General features: G+C 44.7%; 1 protein-coding gene across 1 annotated transcript in view; it reads right to left on the minus strand.

Annotated features, from left to right (window-relative positions):
* TMIE (transmembrane inner ear) overlaps positions 1 to 25,127 on the minus strand; it is a gene marked incomplete at its 5' end in the record, with an annotated part of 42,719 nt that overhangs the window by 3,097 nt on the left and 14,495 nt on the right. The window contains 2 exons of the mRNA XM_082479753.1: positions 1,888 to 2,037; positions 20,746 to 20,826. Coding sequence (XP_082335879.1) covers positions 1,888 to 2,037; positions 20,746 to 20,826 — 231 coding nt within the window. The remainder of the gene's footprint in view (positions 1 to 1,887; positions 2,038 to 20,745; positions 20,827 to 25,127) is intronic.

Raw genomic sequence — 25,127 nt, forward strand, 5'->3', positions numbered from 1 at the left:
ACCTCTTCCACTTTAGCGCCTCCCCTACCATGAAAGGAATCACATCCTTTTTATTTTCCATGGTGGATAAAGAGGTAAAGTCGAGACAACCAGTGCTGATGCAGACTTCTCCATAGATGTGGATAATCCATTTGTGGTTAGATGACTCCCACCCTGGTACCAGGTCCTTCAGGGCAACTTGGGCAGATGTATATCTGACCCCAGAGAACTAGGAGCTTCAGACCACATGGATTCATGAGCCATTACCAGACACCAGCAGTCACACCGCAGTATGTTATCCACCAGCCTCCTACCTTGACAGCACCATAATTCTGAGATTCCCAGAAAGGTCAACTTCCACATTTAACTGGATAAAAGTTTAGGTAGTCTTGATGGTGCAGCTGACTTCCCATAAATTGCTTTCTCCTGGTAATTTATTCATGAGTTCACACTGCAGTAATTTACCATGGTCTGATTAAATCTACACCAAAATAGCCAGCCTTTGGATGGAGTACACGTACTTGGTTGTGGGTTGCTTACAGGAGGTCAAAATTTATTAGCATTCTGGGGTGAAGCACCCATTCTGCTGCCCAAATACCCTTTCTGTTTCTTCTGGATATTCTCTTCCTTAATTTATTGGTTTTCCAGGAGTAACAGCTAGGCAGAAAGTAGATGCAGCAGCAAAAGAGTGAATTTGGTTTTCTACTATCTACAGGCATGATCCCTCATGCCCTCTGGGATCTACTAATAGCTGGTCTTTACAGAGTCAGAATTTGATCTTTTGGACAAATTGAAGGATATGATACTAAGCACTTCCATGTGTGATTGCTCAGACAGTAAGAGTGCGTTAACTAGCCTTTTGGATGACCTTTGATTTTAAAGAAGGTTAAGAGAATTTAACTGTATGGACAGGGACTTATCCATGCCAATTGGGTTCAGCTCCAGAGAGAGGTCTGGCCATCCTCAGTTTATAATATAGGCATAGTCAGGTGTCTGAACACCTCTGAAATGCTGAGGTATGTGCAAGTCCCTACTTTTAAGCACTTAATTCTGTATTTTGCTGATGTAGGACTAAATTTCTACGATGATGTTCTCTGCCTCTTTCACCAGTTTCAGGGACTGAAGCATCACACGTTGAGTCAAGGAAGCTCCCAGTTTCCATGAAGCTACAGACCACAGGGCTTGCAGAGACACAGGAAAGAGGAAGAAAAAAAAAAATCATAAAAAGGTACTGAGAAAACAGAGGAAAACAGAAAGGGAACTGAGAAGCAGAGAGTCCGAGGTATGATGGATCTCATCAAAAAAAAGAGAAGCCATAGACAGACAGACAGGAAGGCAGTCCCCTAATTTCCTTGCAGGGCCATTTCATCTTCTTCTTTCACCACAGGCAGGGAGTTGAGAGGTCTGGACTGGACATGACCAGAGAGAGTTAGGAGAGTTTCAGTAGAGCCTAGGGTACAGAATCAGGAAAGATGAGTGAGAGGAGCGGAGACCAGTGACAGAAGTACTCTTGGCCGTCCAAATGCGGCAAGCCATTTATGGGTAATGTGAAACCCTAACTCTTTTTTTTTGCTACTGACACCATCCCCCCTCCTGGACCCGTCCAACCCAGGAACTGGTCTTTAAATGAAGCAAACTCTCTGGAAATTTTAAACATGAACTTCAAATGAATGACCCTGACTTGTACCATTGGAGAAACTGTCCTTTTCATCTAAATGACCATGCCTGCTTCCATAAATGCTACAGGTTTACTGCATGTGAAGGGGAAGTGTTTACCACATCATGGCAATATCTTCATGGTTGTGCCCAAGGAGCCACGCTAAGGGAGGACCTAGCCCTTTGCATACATACATATGGAAAACAACCCTAAAAGAAGGTCCCATGTGTAGGTGTGGGCATGGAAAGTACCTCCAGGGATCTCTGTCAGCTCGTTGAGTGGTGGCACAGTCTCCAGTTTGTCTGCGTACGTCTTGGCCGCTTGCCGTTGAGCATACCGTGCCTCAATCTCTTTCTTTGTCCGGGGAATCCGGCACTTGAAGATACAGCAGAGCGTGATAACTGGTCAAGGAGAGAGGGAAGCAAGAGCATTCAGTTTAGTCAGCAGATCTCTGTCGAGTATAGGCTGGCCCGTTTACAGTGGGGAGACAGCAGGAAGAAAAATTAATTTCAGAGAAGTTTCTTCCAGTAGGAACCTGTAGGCATTTACATCCATGGAAGTACCTGCCTGAGGGATATGGTCACGCAGTCTAAAGCAATTGAGTTACCTGAAAATAAAGAATTACCACTCTTCATTTGAGGTGTGGTAAAGGACTGAGCATGTCCCTCCCACCAAAGCTGATGTAAATCACTGCCTTAAATCATACATGCCAATGGTGTTTCTGAGCATCAAATCATCAACAACTTAAATTCGTTATCTCTTTGGAAATGACAGCAGCAATTAAGATGTATGGTCACCCTTTAACAGTGTGTTATTGCTAGAGGTTCCTGACAACATGTCTTAGTCATTCATTTTTGTAGTAGGTACATGCTGGGGCTGTGGACCTCCAGCTGAAGAAAGTAATGAGGATTTTGGCATGGAAACACTGTAAACAGTGTAAACTCTGGATCTTCGAAACAGATCCAGAGAAAGAACTCAATATATGCCTTAATTGACTTTCATCCAAATCCATTTATGGCAGGCCAAGAATTGAAGCCATATCTCCTAAATCCCCCCATCATGCTTCTTTCCATGAGCTAGGATTCTTTACATAACTTAAGGATGCAGATGATGCTTGTACTCCTAGTAAGATATATTTTCCCTTCATGCTTAAACCTATAGGTTATTTCAGAATTTCCACCTGCAAATCTAATCCTGATTCAGACAATTCATTGTAATGAAATCACAATTGGTTGGTTTCCTAGACTAGGAATTCACAGACTTGATCAGATCATTGGTTCATCCATGTACTGCTTCTGACAACGACAAAGCAACTTCAGGGAAAAGGTCAGTGAGACTCGGAAACTGATAGTCATAAAATTAGTGAGCCCACAGGTCATAAACACATGTCAAGAAGCATGAGATCTCATGGTCTCTATGAACTTTTGAGTTGCTTTTTTGTGGGCATCCTTGAAATAGTTTGAGGGATTCTTCTATCTTAAATAAAAGCTCAACATTCCAACCTACGTAAGTTCTTAACCTCGTTTATATACCTTATGGAAATGGGTTCTGCAGGCAGAGCCTTGTGCTTGGAAAGATGTTGGGTGATTAGTTTTACATGCTCTGTCTTCTATTTTAACTGGAGTTCCCCAGTCACCATGAGCAATGTATTAGACCTTTGAGACTAATCCAAGGAAATAAGAGTAATAATCTGTATGTTTGCTTCCACGTGTGAGCATTTCTCATTCACCAGGAGTAAAAAAAAATTGCAGACAGTATTCACAACACCACCACATAGACTGTTTGCTGGTGTAAATTTTACTCTCTAAAAGTTTGTCCTGTACCTGTCCAGCACCTCCTAAGTACAGAGGGGTCACGTTAACCAGGACCAAGCTCTGCATGACCTCTTCATATAACAAAAGAGAAAAGGAAAGTAGTAAAATACCTGTCTCAGTGTTTTGAGGTTGGGGTAAAGTTACCAAGCAAAGTCTAGCAGCTCCTCTACCCCTTTACTGAGTTTTGCTGCCAAAAATATCACTCCCCTTAAACAGTTTGCTACAGAGGTGTTGTAGTAGAATCGCGCTCAGGGCCATCTAAATGTCACAACAGGAGGAAACAACTGAAGCTGAAGTGAATTGCCTAAAACACCATGAAATTGTAACAATCTGTAATTGGGGAAGCGTTTAAGATGCTTTTATCCTCGCTCTTCCATGAGGGTCAGCAACAATATGAGGGCAATTGATCTTTTCCTTGTCTTACAAAAGGCAAGTAAGGTACCCATATGGCGTTATTGGCAGCCCAACATTGGCAGCTTGCAGGTGGGTAAAGTCCCACATCTGGAAAAAGCACAGCTGGGTCTGCCCTGCTGTGCAGGGTTTCACTGTGCACCTGCCCACAGAGCCTACTACAGCTACATCACAACCAATGGATGGCACAGTCCCTTCCAGGGTAGCAGACAAAAAAAATACCCAGTAGCTCGGTGAGGTTTGAAGGCAAGGTCAGACTAGACATAAATATTCATTTTTAACAGTGACAGCAGGCAGGGAAAGAATTTACTGGGGGGGAAATGGGGTACGTGCTTTTTCTCTAACCACTTTTAAATCAAGTTCTATTGTTTTCCTAAAAGCACTCTGGAATTCAGCTAAGCCGGGAATCCTCTATTCACATTGCAGAAAAATTTGCCTGGAAAATTAGCACCGTATTTCCTGGAGACTGATAAACGATAAGAGCGTCAGCTTTCAAGTAAAGCACAAAGAGATTGGTCAATGCCCTTAAAAGTCAAGAACAAAACACCTGCCAACATCACAATAGTTGGCTCAGCCCTACAGGAAGGAGTAGGGGTTGTTGTACCTCCCACAGTTCCATTTCTTTTCAATTACTAAGGACAAAAATTGTAGCTGCTGCACGGCAATCATGAGCTGGGCTCTCTGTTTAACTTTCCAACGGAGATGAAGTATTACACTGAGGTACTGAGGACTTACGTTGTCTTGGGATGTAAAATGATTCACAACCGACCACTGGGGAAAGAGGCTTATGTGAAAATAATACAGCACTATTCCCATCTTCACCCCCCCCCCCCATTGCAAGCTGTGCTTAGCGTGAGGCTCAAGCCATGCTAAGAATTGAACTGAATACCACTATCTTCTTAAAAGGACAGGCCAGTGCATAAGATTTCGGTACAGGAGCTATAGGACGCTGAATGAAACTGATGCCAGGAATGATCATCCCATTGCTAGTGGGAAGTTGTTACCTGTAGGAGATCTTTGCTTTTCCCTGCAGGTCAGACACAGGAGACAGAGTGGGTGGAATTCATCTGCTCTGGTTTGTGTGTCCCCAAACTAGGGATTATGGTCTCAGACAGTCGCTCCAGGCTGCCTTTGTCGCTGATGGAGAGAAAAGCATCTCCACAGGGTGATTAATCTCATTTTAAGAGAGAAATTTAAGGTACACCAAATCAGTCATTCTCTGCAGCTGCCTTTCTCTCCATTAACCACAAAAAAAGGGTTGGAGTGACCAGTCTGACACAGGACCCTGGAAGAGCTGTGACCCCCCGGAGTGAGAGGCAGAGGCTGGACAATGTGCCTGAGGGCTTCCCAAATGGCATCAGAGATCTACCTTTAGGTATGCAAATTGTTCCCTTAGTTAGAAAAGGTGAATTTCATACTTTGGAAGTTAAGAGTGAAATGTTTGTTGCGTATTAGTTTGGACCTATTTTAGCATCATTTCTGTTGTGTCTGGTAGATATTGCAGTTTTTTTCCTGCTTCAAACCAGTGAGATTGTATTTGCTCCATTGATAATTTATCCATCAAGTGAACCAGAAAGTAATGATGTAACCTGTAATGTTTCCTGGGCTTTTGTTGATGACAAGGTTACCATTATTTTCCACTGGAAGAGCAGAGGTTTTTTCATTCTGAAGACAATCTGAACGTGCTTGTAAGGGTCCTGAGAGCATCCTCACCACCATTATCCTTTCTAGGGTTTGACTGCCTGGGTTCAGAGCCAGATGAGAAGTAACTATAGAATCATGGAATGGTTAGAGTTGGGAGAGACCTTGACGATAATGTAATGTGTTCAACCCCCTGCCATGGGCAAGGTCACCTCCCACCAGCCCAGGTTGCTCCAAGCCCCATCCAACCTGGCCTTGACCACCTCCAGGGATGGGGCAGCCACAGCTTCTCGGGGCAACCTGCGCCAGGGGCTCACCGCCCACACAGGAAAGAATTTCTTCCTAATAGCTAATCTAAATCTCCCCTCTTTCAGTTTAAAACCATTCCCCTAATCCTATCACTGCATTCCCTAATAAAGAGTCCCTCTCCACCTTTTTAATGCAGCTGGTGGCCTTCAAATGAGGAGTTAGAGGACGTCTGAGTGGAGGCTCCCTTTTTCTTGCTTGGAGTGACTCTTTAAGCTGATGCTCTTGTGCCTGATCCCTGCCAGAGATCTGCTGCAGTGGATGTCGTAGCTGCGCCCATCCTTGGTCATGCGTCCCATTGATCCAGACCCTGACCCATGGACGTGACTTTCTGGCCTCACCTCAGACCTGCTTCATCACTACCGATTTGGCCGCGTCTGACGCCAGTTGCGCTTAGCCATCTTGTGAGGATGGCTGGTAATGAGGATTGCTGCTTAAAAATATCCATTCCTAGAAGATAACAGATCAAGAATTGGACTGCGTTCTCTTCCTTGAGGGTTAAACATCAAAGCAATACTCTTACAAAAGCTTAGTATGTGACATGGCATCAGCTGAGCGCGTTGACTGATCGGCCCGTGTTTTCAGGGTAGAAGAATTACAACATTTAAAAAAAAAAAAAACACTAAAAACCTCCGTGGGGGTTACAAGTACAGCAAAAGTAGCTTAAACTAAAAGTTTTTGTTCGGGATATGGGTATGTGTAGGAATATTAATTGCAACTCAGTGGAAGAGTGCTAACTCGATCACTTTTGATGCTGGGTCCATCGGATGAAGTATTTGGGGGTCCAGTTAGCATGGATGTAACTTGAGAATTTGTTATTATGCTTTTCTTCCGGTAGGCAGATGACCTGACTTCACGCCCTGAATGGCTGTTTTACAGTAAACATTCACCAATTCTCTTGTTGCCCAGGTGAATCCTTTAATCACGCTGCTATCAAACAATATTCAGCCTCGTTCTTTCATGCTGTGGCTCTCCTTTTCCTTTCCGGGATTTCAGCTTTCATTTTAACCATTGAGAAGGATTCTAAAACGCAGCCTGAGTAAATATTGCCTTAATGCCTGTCTGATGCTACCGTGAGCTCGAAGAAATCTCTATGAGATGTACCAGTGCCCCATTAACACCACAGAAGATCCACGAAAACATCGGGGTTTGAAACGGTGACATTATTAATGGTTTCTCCTCTCTCAAACTACGCAAAGCAGAAGAAAAGAACATCGTGTGCGACCAAATGTAGTGGAGTAATTTTCAATTCTCTGCCTTTTCTCAGCTTTTCTGCATTAATAATATATGGTCTTGTGATACTGTGATAATAAGCATCTTCCATGAACTGCACAATTAAAAAAAAAAAACAGGTTTTTTCTTTTTTAATAACATGCTGTGGATTGCTTTACTGTTTGGCTTCTAAAAATCATTTTCTCACCTATTTTTTTTTCCCTTTTCAGTTACCTGACATACACGGTTGAATTCAGCCACCTATTCTGAAGGAACATTTCTGTTTTAAATTAAGAAGTCAGGTCTGATCCTGCACATGGTGTTCTCTTTCCACACTGAGGATTCAAGCTGACAACGTATCAAATCATTTTTCATTGTTTCTGCCAGGCTGATCATGTGAAATGTAATTTTTCAAGAAGGAAACAAATACTGCGGTGGTCCTTTATGAAACGGGTATTTTAAAGGAGTCAACTTTTTGCTATCTATGATGACAAAAGAGGTATTGTAAGTGATATATTGTCATTCTTCAGCATGTATTAAAAAACCCTGATTTGGGAAATAATGAAGGACTCTGAAGCTTCTTCCCTTCTGGATTTTTAGCATGTTTTCATTATTTTTACAGGGGGCAATGTTTTCCTAATATTCGTTATCCAACTATTCAGGTTGGAGGAGCTGAGAAATGGCCCCAGAAAACTCTCAACTGAAGTACAGTCACAGAGCAAATATTAAAGACATAATTTCCACCACAAACAATTAGATGCTTGTGACTAAGTAACAGCTGTGTCTTTACTCCCACTGGCTTAAACTAAAATATTTTGTTTCGTAATTGAAGCAAGCTAAGAGCATACACAAAAGACCATGAAAGGAGCTGTACTGGCTTAAAGCAAGTATCGGTGTGGCCAAGTTACTCTGTTCACGGTTTCTTTTGTCTTTTCACTTAAGTGGATTTCGCTCATCAACAGTGACACAGTTGCTTCTAGTTTAGCTGGGCAGTATATTTAAAAAAAAAAAAAAAAAAAAAAGGTGGAAAGAAACTACTTGGTTCTCCTAGGAGCTGGAAAAGATGTAAATGAATATCTTCTCCAGAGACTGCTGGGTGTAATATTTCAGCAGAGCTCTGATTGAAAACTGAACAGTTTCATAAATTGAATGGAAATTGGCTGCAATACACAGTAGGTTTGTTCCCTTTTAAGCTGAAAAAATATGGTCTGCCAATGAAGCATTTAATTAACATTTAGCAAAGTAGCCTGTGCTGCTCTGAGTTAATTAGGCAACCATTCCATTGTTAATAATGCAAGCAATTAATGCAGATGTATTCAATGGCAAGTTAACTGCAGCACTTGTGTTTAAATGGTCTTTGAGTAGCCTGGAGAGTTGCTTACTTTATGACTACAATGATGCTTTAAGGAAAGAGCATATTTTGGCTGTTCAAGCTACTCACGGCACTGTTAATAACTGGCTAATTGTGATAATGCAATCATCAGTGAGGGCTACTGAACCCTTAAGAAAATTAGTTAGTGGTTGGGTGGCTGCATGTTGGACTGGTCCACCCTAAGTGCGCAGATGATGATGATGATGATGATGCCGCCGATGCCTGGACAGCTTCATTTAAAGATGCCACTGCTACTAGAGCTATGGTTGAGATACTTGTGCCTCAGAAGAGATCCCTGGGCTGAGCTTCAGAAGAAGGAGGCTTGGCAGACAAAGAATGGAGAGCAGTCCTGGGGAGAAGGACCTGGGGATGCTGATTGATGAGAAGCTCAACGTGAGCCAGCAATACGCAATCGCAGCCCAGAAGGCCATCTGTATCCTGGGCTGCATCAGAAGAAGCGTGGCCAGCAGGTCAAAGGAAGTGATTCTGCCCCTCTGCTCTAGTGAGACCCTGCCTGCAGTACTGTGTCCACCTCTGGAGGCCCCAACATAAGAAGGACATGGACCTGTTGGAGCAGATCCAGAGGAGGGCCACAGAGAGGATCAAAGGGCTGAAGCACCTCTGCTGTGAGGACAGACTAAGAAAGTTGGGGCTGTTCAGCCTGGAGAAAAGAAGGCTCCAGGGAGACCTTATTGAAGCCTTCCAGTACCTAAATGGGCTACAGGACAGCTGGGGAAGGACTTTTTACAAGAGCATGTAGTGATAGGACGAGGGGGCATGGCTTCAAGCTGGAAGAAGGGAGATTTAGATCGGAGATTAGGAAGATACTTTTCACTCTGAGGTGAGGCACTGGAAGAGGTCGCCCAGAGAAGCTGTGGAAGCTCCATCCCTGGAGGTGTTCAAGGCCAGGCTGGATGGGGCTTTGACCAATCTGGTCTAGCGGGAGGTGTCCCTGTCTATGGCAGGGGGGTTGGAATGAGATGATCTTCAAGGTCCCTTCCAACCTAAACTATTCTATGATACCCTCTAAACAGTGTGCAACCATCTACAGGGCGCGTAACCGCATCCTGGCTGTGGCTTAGGCCTGGAATCAGGTTGCAGCAACCTGGACTCAGGATCTCCTTTCTTCTGACAAACAGAGACATGGGTGGTAAAGATGTCAGATTTAAAGTCCAGGTTGGAGATTGCTTAGATGCCCTTTCAAAAACCTTTCTCAGCCCTGTATTTTATCCCACTCTATGGCTCTTCCTTCAAGGAAAATCTAGTACTTGGATTAACGTACTCATTTCCTAGCAAGCAAAAACAGGAGCCAAAGAATAAAGAGATCTAGACTGTAGTCCCAATAGTTATGCCAACATGACTTCAAGCAAAACATGTTTTTAAATATGTCCACCTTTGTAAAGCACCCTAAGGATATGCTGAAAGATCTGCTCCAAGGGGTCAGGGCTGCTCCAGTATTTGCTCAGCCATCCATCAAGCTTCACTGCGACTCTGCATGTGATATTTTCCTGCTGTCTGGAAATGAGGGTCTGTCCACACCATTAGATCACATCATCTGACCTCTCTGCACATCACAGGTTATTAAGTTTAATTACTGCCTGAGTGAAATAACTTGTGTTGGATTGAATCCCACCTCACTCTGGGGAGAGCTGTTAAGGGGTGGAGAGCGTGGCAATGTTTAATCACCCTCCCTGCCACATTTATTTCTCAAATTCTCATTTGAATTGACCTGGTTTTAATTTCCAGGTTCAACTCTTGCCTCCATCTACTAGACTAAAAAGTTCTTTAATACTTTTTTTTTTCCTTTTCTTTCTGAAGTCCTTCAATGCTGCTATCAAGTGGCCTTTTGATCTTCTTTCCACCAAGCTAAGCAAAGCCAGTTCAGTGAGACTCTTGTTTGAAGACCTTTCTCCAGGAATCGAACAGAGGTGAGGATTTTTGGCTTTTTTTTTTTTCCTGCAAGTCTTTGGTTTTTCAACATTTTTTTTTTCATATGTAGGCACAAGCATCTCACCAGGACAGCATAAACAGGTCAAAAAACCTTCCTACCTCCCACTAATGCACACTAATACATTCAAATAACTCCTTACAGTAGCATTACCCTGAACTGTGCTGCTTAACTGATTAATTTGCTCTGATAATAGTTACTAAATTTTGCTAATTATAATTTACTCACTGAATGTTTGTTTATTCTGCAGATGACATCTATATTCTTTTCTCCCAAGTGTAGATCCTCACTTCTACTGCTATTCACTGCATTTTGTTTGAACAGATTCAGCCAAGTCCCTGCATGACTCCTTCCACCTCTCTTGTTGGTTTCTTTGTGTTTTATTCTCCTGTCTGCTGGCAAGGAGGACAGGTTTAACAGCAGGCACTTTGTATTTATTCTGAGCTCACCAGTGAAAAATGTGGGTTAGGGTTGGATCTCTCATCAGAACAAGTGTTTCCTCAGGAAATTTTGACCTGAGCAAAGTTAGATTTTTGAGCTAGGATGCATTGTGTGGGACGGAAAGAAGCAGGTAGTCACTAGGAGCTCCCTGGAGCATCCCTGTAGATCCAGACAGGGTAGCCAGGGCACTTGAGGACACAGGTCATCTCATCCTTAGGTAGACATCGAAAGAAAACAGATTAATTATTCCCACTTGTTCTCTCACCTGGTCACCTCTAGATGTCTACCCTGAAAGCGTCTCTAGATAGGTGAGATGAATCATAGTGACAAAGTCCATATTAGAGGTTTTGGCTGGAATTCTGGGCTATTAATTAACACAAGCCTTAATTAAAAAAGGCTCCTGATTGCTTATGCTTTCTGTCTCGTTCTTGGGGTCTTTCATGCCTGGTGCAATAGCTCCTGAAGCTAAGGTGGAGCTCTCTAACCTTCTTTCCCCACCATCCCATCTTAAAGGCTGGGAGCAAGGGTGGGATTTACCACCCCAGGGGGTGAGAGGTTTGGGGCTGAACCTTCTCCATTGCCTCCATGCAAGGAGAGGAGTTGTCACAAGGAGGAGCCAACACCACAGCTGGTATGAGGCAAGATTTAAGGATGACTGTTCCTTAACAAGGAGAAATACCTTTTGTCAGGCATTTATTCAAAAAATAGTTAATAAGCTGGGCCTGTCTTTTCCGTCAACCTAGAGCTAGCAACAAAGCCCAGGATCCCAACACCCACATCTAAACTTGTGACTTGGGAAGATCAAACCCAGATTTGGATCGAATCATATAATGGTTTATGTTGGAAGGGACCTTTGAAGATCATCGAGTTCCAACCTCCCTGCCCTGGGCAGGGACACTTTCAACTAGTTCTTGTTGCTCAAAGCCCCATCCAGCCTGGCCTTAAACACCTCCAGGGATGGAGCTTCCACAATCCATGGAAGCACAATCTGTGCAGCTCAGACCCGTCTACCCCCAGACCTCATGTAATTCTATGGGTACGCACAGATTTCTATTCATAATTAATTGCAAGCAACATACAGCTGCTACTTATGTTCATTTACACCACAAAGAAGCAGGGATATGGGCTGTTATTTACCCTGCCCCGGCAATCTGAAAAATCCCTATTGTTTGGTGTTAGTCAGATTTTATGCGAGACGGTGGATTGTGCCTGTTCTCCACGCTGGGTAGAAAAAAAGCACAGGGTGGGTCAGGCATGAAATTGCACAAGAAGGGCAAATGGGAATTAAAATTATGATGATCTGTTGAAATAAAAATAGTAATAGTAAACCAGCACATGAAGAGTTAATCAAGTGGGTTTGCCCAGGAAGGCTGCAAATCTGACTTTCACTTTCAGATCCATAAAGCCATAAGTGACATAAAGACATAAGGGACACATAAGTGTCCCAAGGAGATCTTGGGCACACCTGTACCTCACACAATGTGCCATACAGCCTCTCCTCACAGTCCCCATCGCTGATGCCAGAGCCCACCTGTGCACAAATCTGCACTCCATTACCCCATTGCCTTGACCAGAAATGGTCACCAGGTGGGAGGGTGTCAAGAGGGAAGGTGAAGAAGCAGGTTAGGCATCCGTCTGGTGGGGACACCCACACAGGAGCTGTTTTGGAGCCCTCCCATGGTTCCACACCCTGGTTCTTCCCCTTGCAGACTCCAGACCCCTTGCCTCCTCTGTGTGACCTGATAGCTGTCACATTTAAGAGCAGCCAGCCTCGGGCAATGGCATCTCCAGTGCTTTTTAGCTGATAGGGATCACAACAACTAATTTTGTCCTAGTCTTGGGTGTGTGTGTCTTTGTGTACACATGCCCAACAATGGAAGTTTAAGATAACATTATTGTGTGAGACAAGAACAGCACAGGTTATTTGTTACCAAAATAAACAGCAAGAAAGAATAGTTACTTGTTATTAATTGGAGTACATTAAAAAAAAAAATGGTCTTTCCTTTGTAAAAGACACCTAACTTTCTCTCAAGCACCCCTTTTTGTGCTCAGCTTGATCTGCTTACTCTGATGCAAATAAATTTGGGGGCTTAGGCTATTTTGTAGGCGACCAAGTGCAGGACAGCTCTAAACCAGAAGGAAACACCTCACTGGTGATAAGAGGTTTCCATGTGAGAACTTGGGCTGAGGGCAAAAGATGGGCTCAACCTATTGTCCCATGTAAAAGCCATCTCTTGTCCCAAGTGACGTTCTCTGTGATAGAGGAGGGTATTCCCCCTTGCTGGCATCTGTCTCTGCGTGTAGTATTCTGTGCCCTCTGCTGAGTGTTTCTCATAAGCTGGGCTGGTGGTGATGCAGTGTTTGAAGGGAGATGGCTAAAGCCTCTGTCAGAAAGCACCATGTGAAGCATCCCTGAGCCAGCCTAAATTATCCGTGCCTCGCTGGAAATCCTGCACATTAATGGAAACATCTGGGTAGTTTTGCCATCCAAAAAGTAATGGTTGTTTAACAGTGTAGATCTTTTGCCTGGCATTTATACTTCAACACCCGCAGCAAGTTGGTAAATAAAACCCCTAACACTTCAAATTAAACTGCGCTCGGTTAATTGCATTCAAAATGTTTAGCAGCCTTGTTGGTGCTCGTTAAATAGTACTTGATTCCTGGGAACATGTTTGTTCAGTGTGAGCCTCCCTCCCTCGTACTCTCACACTATTTTATATTCCTCCTGAACCTTTGACAGGTTCAAGGGAAAGACTCCCAGTTTACGCAGGCAGATAAGAAAAAGCTTTGCATTTGTGACTCCCAAACATCCCTCCTGGTGACAGACCTGCTTCGTAAAGCTTCCATGTCTGTGGCTATACGTCAGGTGAGAAATTACTGATGCTCATGTCTGGGGTTACACGTTACTATTTGACTGGCATGGGTGAGAATGGGAAAGTATCTCTGCTAGGTGAAGATAAGTGTTGTGGTTTAACCCCAGCCAGCAACTAGGACCACACAGCCACTCGCTCAATCCGCCTCTCCCTCTATGGGTAGGGAGAAGAGGGACAAAAGGAGGGAGGAAAAAAAACTTCTAGGTTGAGATAAAGACAGTTTAATAGAAAAGTAACAGAAGAGGAGAATAATAACAATGGTAAAAGAATATACGAAATAAAGTGATACAACACAAGTTACTCTCACCACCCGATTATCGGTTGCCCAGCCCTTCCCGAGCAGTGATTTGAGATCCCTGCCCCCCCAGCCAACCCCCATTTATATGCTAAGCATGACATCTACGGTATGGAATATCCCTTTGGCCAGCTTGTCCTGTCTAAGCTCCCTCTCAGCTTCTATGGGGAGCTGAAAAAGTCCTTGACTAATGCAAACATCACTTAGCAACAACTAAAACAATATGTATTATCAACAGTATTCTCATACTAAATCCAAAACACAGCAGCTACTAGAGAGGAAATTAACTCTATCCCAGATGAAACCAGAACATCAGGGAAAAAGAGATCAGAACTGAGCCTCCTACTTTTGCAATCAGCTCCTGCTTTAGCCCACTACTTTGTCACTTATTCAGGTAAACCTTACTTCCCCGTAGTACTAGACCGGGTGCAGACTACATGTAAAGACGTGCAGTAAGTAAACCTATTTCTGTGGCCCCAGAGCCTTTCTGGTGCTGCTAAAATACCAGCGCTGAATAATATCAATGAATTAAAGGTCTGCCACTCCAGGACACAAGGTGGTCTAAAGTCCACCACCAGCTTAGGCAGTTCCCTGGCGTGATAACTGGGTACCATCCAAAGCTGACTTGGTTTTTGGTTTGAGTTCCTGGCGTGATAACTGGGTACCATCCAAAGCTGACTTGGTCTTCAGTTTGAGTCGAGCACAAGGCACGAGCTCAGGCATGGAACACAGCAGTGGGATGCAGTAACAGCTCTGCTGCAACCCCACCCCACGTGAGAACCTCCTGCTACAGTTCCATCCCACCTTCTTCATTCAACGGAGTACAGACTTAAAAACAGGATGACGAGGAAAGGGGTGTCTCCCCACCTGTGGTGCCTGAAATACATCTGTTTGACACTCCATATCAAGCTGGCATGGTACAGAAGGTGGTGGGCTGTGGGCACAAGAGGTATTGCTTCCTTTTCACAACACTGTCCTTACTCCCATCACCCTCTTCATGCCCTCTTCCCTCTACTTCTTCCTTTTACTCTGGAGGCATATACCAGCAGGGAATTCGAGGTATTTTGCCCTGTATCCAGACCGAGATGTTGGATTGCCTCAGCAGAAATCAGTGGAGCATTACTCAAAGAGGTGCTGCCTACACCCCCCTTGGTGGGTTGCTGTCAACAGACCTGGGGGTGTACGTAAACAAGGAAACCAGCAGACCTTGACACCAAAGTAACATCCAGAGAGGAAATTAAGCAGTCCACAGCGCTGCTTAAAAATGTTGATGAGGGTTGTGATGCCAAAGGAAAGGGTGAATCACTGGAGAGCACACTGGGCAAGCCTTGGGCCCCTGCTGGCTTTCCCAGGGATGGATCAGGGCCACCCCTCTCCTCTATCACAGCACGGCAGTTTGGAAAAGACAATGCTTTTGGTGCAAAGTCCTCCGTCTTTGAGGATGAAACGGGCTGTGCAAGATTCCAAGGTTCTGACTCAGTCCCACCCTATCAGGGCAATAGTGTTGGGCGCAGTTCCCCATTTACAGCTTTCACAGGACAAAAAGAAAAAAAAGAAAAGAAAAAGATCAAGAAAACAGATATCAGCGCTCCTGAGTGAATCAAATCCTCCTGACAGCTATCTTATCTTAGCTGTCTGTTGTTGCCTCATCAAAGTCTGCCCAAGAAAGAGAGACAGATACAACCCTCCTCTCTGCTCCTGCCTACATGGGGTCTCTTTTCTTATCAACCAGCACTCAGAGGAGCAATCCAGAGCAGCTGAATTATGCCGGGTGCTGAGAGTGGCGGTCCCGATAAGGATTTCGAAGCACACCGTCAGGATACGGCCTGCCTTGCTCTACCTGATTCAAATATCCCGAAGGGAAGGTTTCCTTTAACCAAGGACAAAGTGACTGAGCTAAAATCTTGGGGGCAGAGGAGCAACAGTGAGTTGACCTGAGAAACTTTCTTTTTCCTCCCTTTCTTTACAGATTTTTTCCCTGTAGAGGTTGTGCTTGCTTTTAAAACGAGCTCTCGTGTGCCTTCTCTAGTTGTAGCAAAAAAGATTTGACATCCCTGGTATTTTAGTAGATGAATAAGAACTGTGTAATAATACGCACACCCATGAGAGTTATGCCTCCAGCATCACCAGAATGATGCTCTGCGTGTGCTACGAAGTTATATTTTCTGTTGTGGGCTGGTTTACTCCCAAAGTTTTGTTTCCCTTGTGGCGTATCCTATCACAGAGCAGAAACGAGAAAAATACGGACGTGGATGGGTCTGACAGAGAGATTCTTTCATATGGCACGTGAGAAAGTTGGCTATCGTTTGCTGCAGGAGAGGCAGCAAAGCCTGCTGACAGGCGTGCAAACATTTCATCTCTTCGGGTCTCTGCTGGGTAGAGGTAGGAGGCATCCCACTTGGTTTGTAACCTACCCAAAAACTTTTTATGAGTTAGAAGATCTCCCCAGAGATTTTTTTTTCCCATTTCAGAGGTGTGTGTTGATAGATAAGGTGTCTTTATGTGTTTGGGGTTCTTTTAATCTATTATTATTATTACTACTATTATTACTATTATTATTAAATAAGGACATGTAGAAGATGTAAGAGATTTTTGGATTTGGCCATTTTTTCTGCCTTTTCTTATGTGATGATGCCATCTTGTGGAAGCTGCTAAGAGCAACAGTTGGAAACCATACCTAGACCATATCCGTATTTGCGAGTCACAGACTCACAGACTGGTGAGGGCTGGAAGGGCCCTCTGGAGCTCCCCCAGTCCCACCCCCCGCCAGAGCAGGGGCACCTCCAGCAGTGGCACAGGACACGTCCAGGCGGGTTTGGAATGGCTCCAGAGTGGGAGACTCCTCCACGTCTCTGGGCAGCTGTGCCAGTGCTCCGCCACCCTCACAGGAAAGAAGATCCTCCTCATGTTTAGATGGAACTTCCTATGGGCAAGTTTGTGCCCGTTCCCTCTTGTCCTAAGTCCTGTCACTCACCAGGAGCAGGTTTGTGGGGTAGAAGAGCGTGGAGGTGTGTTTCAGGTGGGTTACTCTAGTTTGGTCCTGTGGCTGCTCTCAGCGATTATCATGCATAACTGGGACCATACCTTTACTGGAGCAACTATCTTCTATTTCCATTTCAACTGAAAGGAATCCAGTTCAAGTGCTCCACGGTCACCCACAGGGAAGTAGCCAGGGGCATTAACTTCAAAAGCATCTCAATTCCTCTCCTCATTTACTCCTCACCTGAATTCACATGACAAAGTGGGCACACCCTTGAAGCCTTGATAACAAGGTGAGATGGTAAGCCAATGGGATCTTGTGCAGGCCTTGAGAAGCTCTGGAAAGGATGCTCTTCCCTCTCCTGGTGTGGAGGGGTATGGTTGTTAGAGGGGTGTGTTACCCTCTTGCTCTGGCTGGGAAGGTGCTCCTGGAACCAGGAAAACGAAGCCGTACCAAAGCTTTTCTCCAGCTTTTGTCTCATTAGAAAAGTAGAACATTGCCTAGTTTTCTGGACTGGTACCAAGGCAGCCCCCGAGAGCTTGCTCACAGAAAAACCTGTGTCTGTTCCTGAGAGTTCGAACAAGGCTGGTAAAGCTGGGGAACCATCAATGCTTTGGGGATCGCAAAGCAAAGGAGGAGGAAGATGTTGCTGGAGCAAGATACAAGAAATGGGTGAGAATTGACTGCATGATTCTGTTATTCTAATGTCATTAAGGTTGAACCTATCCTCTTGCATCACAGACATGGTTAATAGTTGCTGTCTTCATGAAATACTTGTTCTTTTCATAAAAAAAACTGACCGAGTTGGTCTCAAAAAAGTGTCTACCTGAAAGGAGGGTGTAGCAAGGTGGGGGTTGGTCTCTTCTCCCAAGTAACAAGCAATAGGACAAGAGGAAATGGCCTCAGGTTGGGCCAGGGGAGGTTTAGGATGGATATTAGAGAAAACTTCTTCACCGAAAGGGTCGTCAAGCATTGGAACAGGCTGCCCAGGGCAGTGGTGGAATTTCTATCCCCGGGGGTATTTAAAAGACATGTAGGTGCTGAGGGACACGGTTTAGTGGTCGTTTTGGCTGTATTAGGCTGATGTTTGGACTCAATGATCTTAAAGGTCTCTTCCAACCTAGATGATTCTATGATTCAAATGAAAAGGTTCTAATAGAGCAGCAGAGCCCTAAACTGACTTCATTCTGTGTTGTGATGTGCTGAAGCTATTTATCACTCTGAGACTCACCAAGCCAAACCCCTGTGATCTCCTAGCAAATACTTTGTTACCCCCCCGGTCATAAATATCTGTATCAGGCTGACATAATAGTCTGATTTCGTCGAACTACCTGTGTGTGCTGGTGGGAACTCAAACCTTAAAGCAGATGTTACTTTATTGGATTGTACATAACCTCTTAGTTTGTCTAAACACAAATCATTAAATATATTTTCACTTCTCATCATTCGCTGCTTTCAGCACTTTCAATATCTAGGCAGTGACTTTCTTTGCATGTTGTTTTCTAGAATACATCTCACTTCTGGCCTGTCATTAGATGAGTAAACTTTCACGGGCGTTTGTTTCTTGTTACTGATACTTTTTTAGGTATCATAAAAACCTCAGTTTCTTTTCTACAAGCAGTTCGCTGTCTGATGTATTGGTTTGCCAGCACGGGAGGCTTTCTATGCTTCTAACCCTAAATAAGCTGGTGTTGCCAGAGCCAATTTCTAATGAACAAAACAACAGCCAGACATACTGGGCAAAAATTTCTTTACAATTTGATGCTCCTGAACCGAGAGAGAAAAATAGCTAATTAAACCCTTTCACCAGTCTGCTTGCACTCTAATGCTCCTGCTGTTAACTTTGATGCCTGTTTCACACGATCTATGGAGTCACCAGAGTTAAATACTTGGCCATGTTTATTTTGCTCTGTGGAGTTTCTTGTGACTGTTTGCAAAGGGTGTTGTGGCATGTGAGGAATTAGCGTAAGCGGCACTGATTGAGATCAGGCAAGTTGGAGGAGTAGTTATCTCTCAGAGTTTGGGTGTAGGGTGTGGCGTTCGCCCAGAAAGGGCCACGAGGGGAAAAGAAAACAGAGGAAAATGCTTGTACTTGCTTTGAAAATGTGAATGTCTGGTATAAACAGAGCACGGGAACATAACAGGAAGGCTCTGGGGAAGGACGGGCTACTTACAGCAGCCAAAGAGGTGGCTGTGGCAACAAGAAGTGACTTGGTTCCCCCAATGCTAGCGGAGACCCCACCACACAGACTGCTGTGCTCTTTGATTAGATTAGGGCTACATCAAGAGGCAGATTCTAGCAGAAAATTAAAAAGTAACAGGGAGCACTAGAAATCATTTGTCCGATATGCTATGTTTTTAGAGCTGACCCAGCAAACCCATGTTCTCCTAAACAGGCTGGTTGTGGGTCAGGGTTGGCATTGCCTGTGGCTCTTCCCCACCAGGAGATTGTACGTGGCCCCTCCGTTTTGGAGAGTGCTCATCACTTATGAGGAATGAGAGCAGAAGTGATGCGGAAAGCTAAGGCACTCCAGACCTTCCTTCAGTCGCTTTAAAATGCTTCATTGCTCCACTTATGAAATTAATTTTAACAAGCAATTAGGGCCCCAAGCCGGAATGAGAAGAGAATATTAAAAAATGCCTAGAAGATTTAAATGTATCTAAGTCCATAGGGCTGGATGATGTCCTTCCTGGAGTGGGTAGGAGTTTGAGTTGATGGGATTTACCTTCAGGGACTGGGGATAGGTTCTGTTTCTCTGCTCGCTTGTCCCTAACACAAAAAAAGAGGAAATTCAAGGGAATTGTACATGAGTCAGTGTAACTGTGTTTGCCAGAAGAAATGAACTCCTTATATGCTTTGCAAAAGTCTGGAGAATTATAAGAAGATGGAAAAGAAATGGATTTATCATGTTGGACTCATATCAAACTGATCTATTTTTTTTTTTTTTGTATGAAGTTATAGTTGACTCAAGGAGAGAGCAGAAGATCCTTCCTTGAATTTTGATGGGGTTATGATGGTGTCCTAAGTGATACTCTCATAAGGAAGCTCATGATAGTTTGCAATGCACAGTGAAGCTGGCTCACACTCTTCCCAGAGAGTAACCTGCAAAGGGATGAAGCTGGGTGAGGACACTCGGCCACACCCAGACAGATCCTCAAAGTGTGCTGGAACGGTGTCTGACCCCATCCCACTGCACTCACCAGGTCTGAGCCAGTGGCTTTCTAGTGCCCAGGTCCCCCCCCAAAAATGGAGTTTAAGTCCTGAAAACCCCACTAGAATCACATTGAAAGTCTTGGCACCTGGAATAGGAGTTAGGGACCTCAATGCCGCATGTGGCTGTGACTGCAGACCTCTTGAGGTTTCTTATCTCAGCATGTGGGATAGCACCCCAAGAGGTCACGTATGGTTTGCATGGTTGTGTGACAGGACGGGACGATGGCGATAACATGTATTTGGGCCTGAATGTGGTACTGCAGCTGAAAACAGTCCCAGCTGTGGCACAGCCCTATAATCTCTCTTCTCCTCTGGGATGCCACCAGCTAGGACTTGTTGACCAGAAGGTTGCAAGATGAAGCCATGGTGGCCTACTTGTGGTTCCTTCAAAGACTCCACCTGCCTCTCCCTGCTGCAAAAGCCCCTCAGTGTGTAGCCCTGTGATGCCAGAGACCAAAGAGCCTCAGCCTGTGACCTCCATGGCCATCTGGTCTGTAGTCCTCCAGGAACAAGTCCTGCTTGGGGTGGTGCTGTGGTTGGTGCAAGGCAGAGAATTACAACTTACTGACTGCCAGGACAAAGATGGCAAAGATACCAATCACCTGCCAGAGGCGCAGCCCCCAGATCACCACCGTCTCCGAAGTGACAGGGTCCGGTTTCTTTTTTGGGGGTTCCGTAGTGGCCTGGGAAAGAGGGAGGAAAAAAAAAAAAAAGAGAAATGTGGTTTAAGATGTGCAAGTGTCCCTAAAACAGTCAGAAGAATGTCAATAGCACAGGAGATGGTAGACCCCAGTTTACTGGCCCCACAATTTGAAAATCTTTGAGGAACAGAACAGGGACTTCAATAAAGATCCTGCATCTAAAGCTTTTACCGTTTTGAAATTTACCTGAAATGTTGCCAGTTTTCATGACTACAAAGCAAATCTTTTTGCTGCTCTTTCCTAAAGTCCCAGCTTTTTCCAAAGAGTCCATCCCCTGGGATCAGGAGGAAACCTCCTAAATTTTGCTTTTGTATCTTTAAATGATATTTTTTTAAGACTTGGCTGCAAAGTACAACGTGGCTTTTTTTTTTTTTTTTTTTTTCTTTTTTGAAAAGGCTCCTCCACAGGTTGCATTGCAGTGGTAGCTGGTCTGCTAGGGCTAGATAAGAAGGGAAGGAAGGAAAGAGCTAAACGTAGGGTGCAATGAGAGTCAGCTGCTCCCCAAAGATGGACAGCTGAGGGGGACAACACAAACAGCAGGGCAGCAGTCTCACCAGCCAGATCCCATCCCACCATGCCCAAACAAGGGGAGCAGGACAAGCCCAGGGTGAACAGAGAGCTTAGGTCACCAGACATGTCCATAGTGATGGAGCAGGTTCAAGGGTCACCAGAGCCCGTGGCCAGGCTGTAGTTCAGGCAGAGGGCAAACCCTAGAGCCTTGGCTTAAAGCAGCTCCCACTGGATGGGGGTCAGCCCTTGTTGCACTATCTCACAACTGGCTCCAACAGCCCAACCTCCAGACGAGTAATTGTATTTCTCCTGAAATCTTGATAAACACTGCAGAAGAAATGCTAGATGAAATAGGACAGAAGTTATCGCACGTGAGACAGCAGTGGATCCCTGGAGGTGTTTACAAAAAGGGCAGGTGTACTTGGGGACATGGTTTAGAAGTGGTTTTGTCAGGGTAGGTTAATGGTTGGACTTGATCTTAAAGGTCCCTTCCAACCTCAGCGATTCTACGATGCTGACTGAGTTTGGTTGTTTCTTTCTATTTTTTCATCATGCTCTGTTGTGAGACCTCCCAGTGGAACGGGGGAGCTGCTTCCCTGGCTTAGGCTGGGGTTTTGGTGTTGAAAGAACCCCTTCTTGGTGCGCATTCCCCTCCTGACCCCACACCGGTCCCTTTTTCACGGCTCAGACTTCACAGAGCCTGAGCGGAGGGCTGGGACATGGTGCACACTTGGTTCCTCCTCAGTCCATCTTCTTTAACTGTGTGGTAACTGCCACAGCTTACAGCTACCCCACTGCCTGAAGGAGCAGTGCAGGAAGGGACCGGGTGACTTTTCTGCTCTACCTTGGCCCCACTGTAGCTGCTATAAGGACAAAGGATTTGCTCATTGGGCCATTTGTCCCTGACCAAGCCTGGCTCACCAGCCCTGCAGGCAGGGCTGGCTCTGGGTCTGCTACAAGAAAAGATGTGAATCTTGTCTCCAGTTGTCCTGCTGTGGAGCTCCTCCAGGCATGTACCTCTCTGTAGGCTCGTGTCCATCTGCTCTGAACATCCGCGCTTTGATGTTGCTTTCACCTCCCCCCTTTCTGTACAGGGAATGCGCTTCTGGAGGGGCGGAGGACTCCTAAACTTGAGTAACCTGTAGTCCTGTGGTGGTGTTTCATAGCTCCTTGGCTTTAAAGATGGGGGGGGGGGGTATGATTCAACCTCTCAAATACAACCATCTAGTCTCATCTGAGGTGCTGCGGAGTATCCTCCATCTACCTACTCAGCGGGGCACTGCCTTTGCACTCTGTCACGTGCGCCAGCTGCCGTACTCATGTCAGATACTGTGGGACATCCCAAATGGCACCAGACTTCATAGCAATTTCACAGCAGTGACTTCATCATCCGTAGGTATAAAACAAAATCGGAAAATTTCGTCTCTACTCCTCCCGCTGTCTGTCTCGTGTTGTATGAGAACCCGGTGCCTCAGTTTCCCCTCTGGTAACAGAGGAACACTGCTGCTTCCCAACCTTTGCCTTGAGAGATTGTGAAGGGAAATGCCATGTGGATTTGATACGGGGACTCATAAGTTCCAACAGAACACTTGATTTAAACCCCGTTATCACTGGGGAATGAGGAATTGATGGACCCTTGAAGGGTAGCACAGTGTGCAGGCAGTAATTGCCACACAGCATATTCTCTAGTTGTCCAAGCAGCAAAGCTGAATTTGAGTTGCCTATTCGAGTTGCGTTTAAGTACTGGGGATTCAGTCCTGTTGCTTTAACCCTGCAAAGTTAGTGTCACAAAGCACAGATGGCAGATTTCATGAAATACAAGGAGAAATGGTTCAAAACGGGTCACTCGGGGCTAGAGGCTCCAGTTCTGTAGTCTTGTGATCTGGAAAATAATTCATGTCTCCGACTTAATACCAAATTCCTCCATTCCTTAAAAATATCTTTATTTTTACAATTAAGTTGACTTTCCCTAGCTGTAAGTATACTTTTTCTTGCAATTCATATTTGTTTTGGGAAGCCAATTTTTTAGTGGTAATTAAATTAAAATTTGATTAAAATAAAATAAAAGTGTTGAATTGAAATGAATTGGTAATGAATTACAATGAAATGGGGAAAAAGGAACTGGTAATTTTCTTGATTCATAAATAGTGCCTTTTCTAAGCAGTCTTGCTTCTATATTTTGAGTCACTAATGACAAATTTGACTAAAGAAACCCGCTTTTAAATTCTCTTGTAGGTGTTGCGTTAAGCCTGGTTGTCATTCAGGAAAGCACATCTTAATCGGTTATTTGGGCTAACAAGGAGGTCTTTGAATTAAATTCTGTGGTTTGTACTCTATCAAAGGTTGGAAAAAAAATGTGATAATGTGCTGTTTAGTGCATGCCTACAAAAAGCGAGGGGATTTGGGTAAAGAGGGGAGTGTGTCTGAATCAACATGAACAGCACCCTTTTTCCAGCTCCTGAAAAGGCTCTAAAATTGAAGTGTAAAGGGGGAATTAGAAAAGCAGTAAAAAAATGAATAATAATTGTGAGAGCCTTATCTTGTGAAGATGATGTGAGCTTTCTTTATGCAGTTTAGTGGTGACTTGGCGAGTACTTGAGCTGAGGTGACAACTCTCCTCATCTACACAGGCTATTGAGTAGATCCTCAAGAGTAGATCCTCAACATCTGTGAGAGCGTTTGGGTCAAACAGCCTTATAGATACCTGCCTTTGGTAGAAGAAGCTTCTCTGGGGAGACCATTTAGATGTAAATGGGACAAGGACCTTATGGCCTCCGTAGTAGATAGATGTTGGACAAATGAGGACTCTAATTCTCATTGCAGACTCAGTCCTTAGCACTTGAGTGCCTCAGTTCCCCATCTCTGAAACGGGGTTGAATGTGTTTCACAGGTGTGTTAAGAGGACAAACGTTGCTGGTGGAATGGGCTGTCTAGACCAACTCCTGTGGTCCCAGTGCAGTGATGATATGGTAGGGTCACACAGACCAACAAGCAGCATTTATTCTCTTGGCTTATGGCTTAGCAAATCAGAGGTTAACAACCCCTCGCTGCTAATGAACTTCACGTTATGATGTGTTGTGGTGCAGCAAATCACAGAGTTAAAACCTGCAAGTGACCTTTCAGAAGGGCCGTTTGCAAAACATCTTCATTGCCTTATATCTGGGTGGTAGGACCTGATCTGAATTGGCAATAGCCTTTTGATGGAAGTTGAAAACACTTCATTTCTAAATAAATAAATAAAAAAACCCTCAACGGGCACATCTGATTCCCTGCAATGCCCTTCCCTTCTCAGCCCATGAAAGTGCTGTTAAAACACAGCTGTAATGGAGAGCAGCTCCAGCTCCAATTCACTCTGTGGTGTCCAATTACTTGTTTATTTCAGCAATATAAACCATATTTTAGTCTCCTTCTAATGAAGGATGCTTCCCACTGTGTCTGGAGTGCTTTGTCTCCCATGAGCACCCTATTCAGAATCCACCTGTGGTGAATGGAACTGTTGTCTGAGCCGGTCTCTTCCAAGCTGTCCTGGCATCTCAGCATCACCCAGCCACACCTCGTTGCAATTTGTGGTGGCCAACCTTCTCCCATAGCGCAGGGACTGGCCATGGGGCATCCCGTGCTCAAACTCCAGAACTGCTATGGGTGAACTAAGGGAGAAAGAAAGTCTAGCCAGAGTGGTGTGGTCTTGTGGAGGCATCTGGGACGATCAAAACAGTAGGAATCTGTGACACTTGACACTGAAAGATCTCCCTTTTCTACTCCTTACAAAGCAT

The sequence above is a fragment of the Vanellus vanellus genome, assembly GCF_965231255.1.
Source record: "Vanellus vanellus genome assembly, chromosome: 2".
Classification (NCBI taxonomy): domain Eukaryota; kingdom Metazoa; phylum Chordata; class Aves; order Charadriiformes; family Charadriidae; genus Vanellus; species Vanellus vanellus.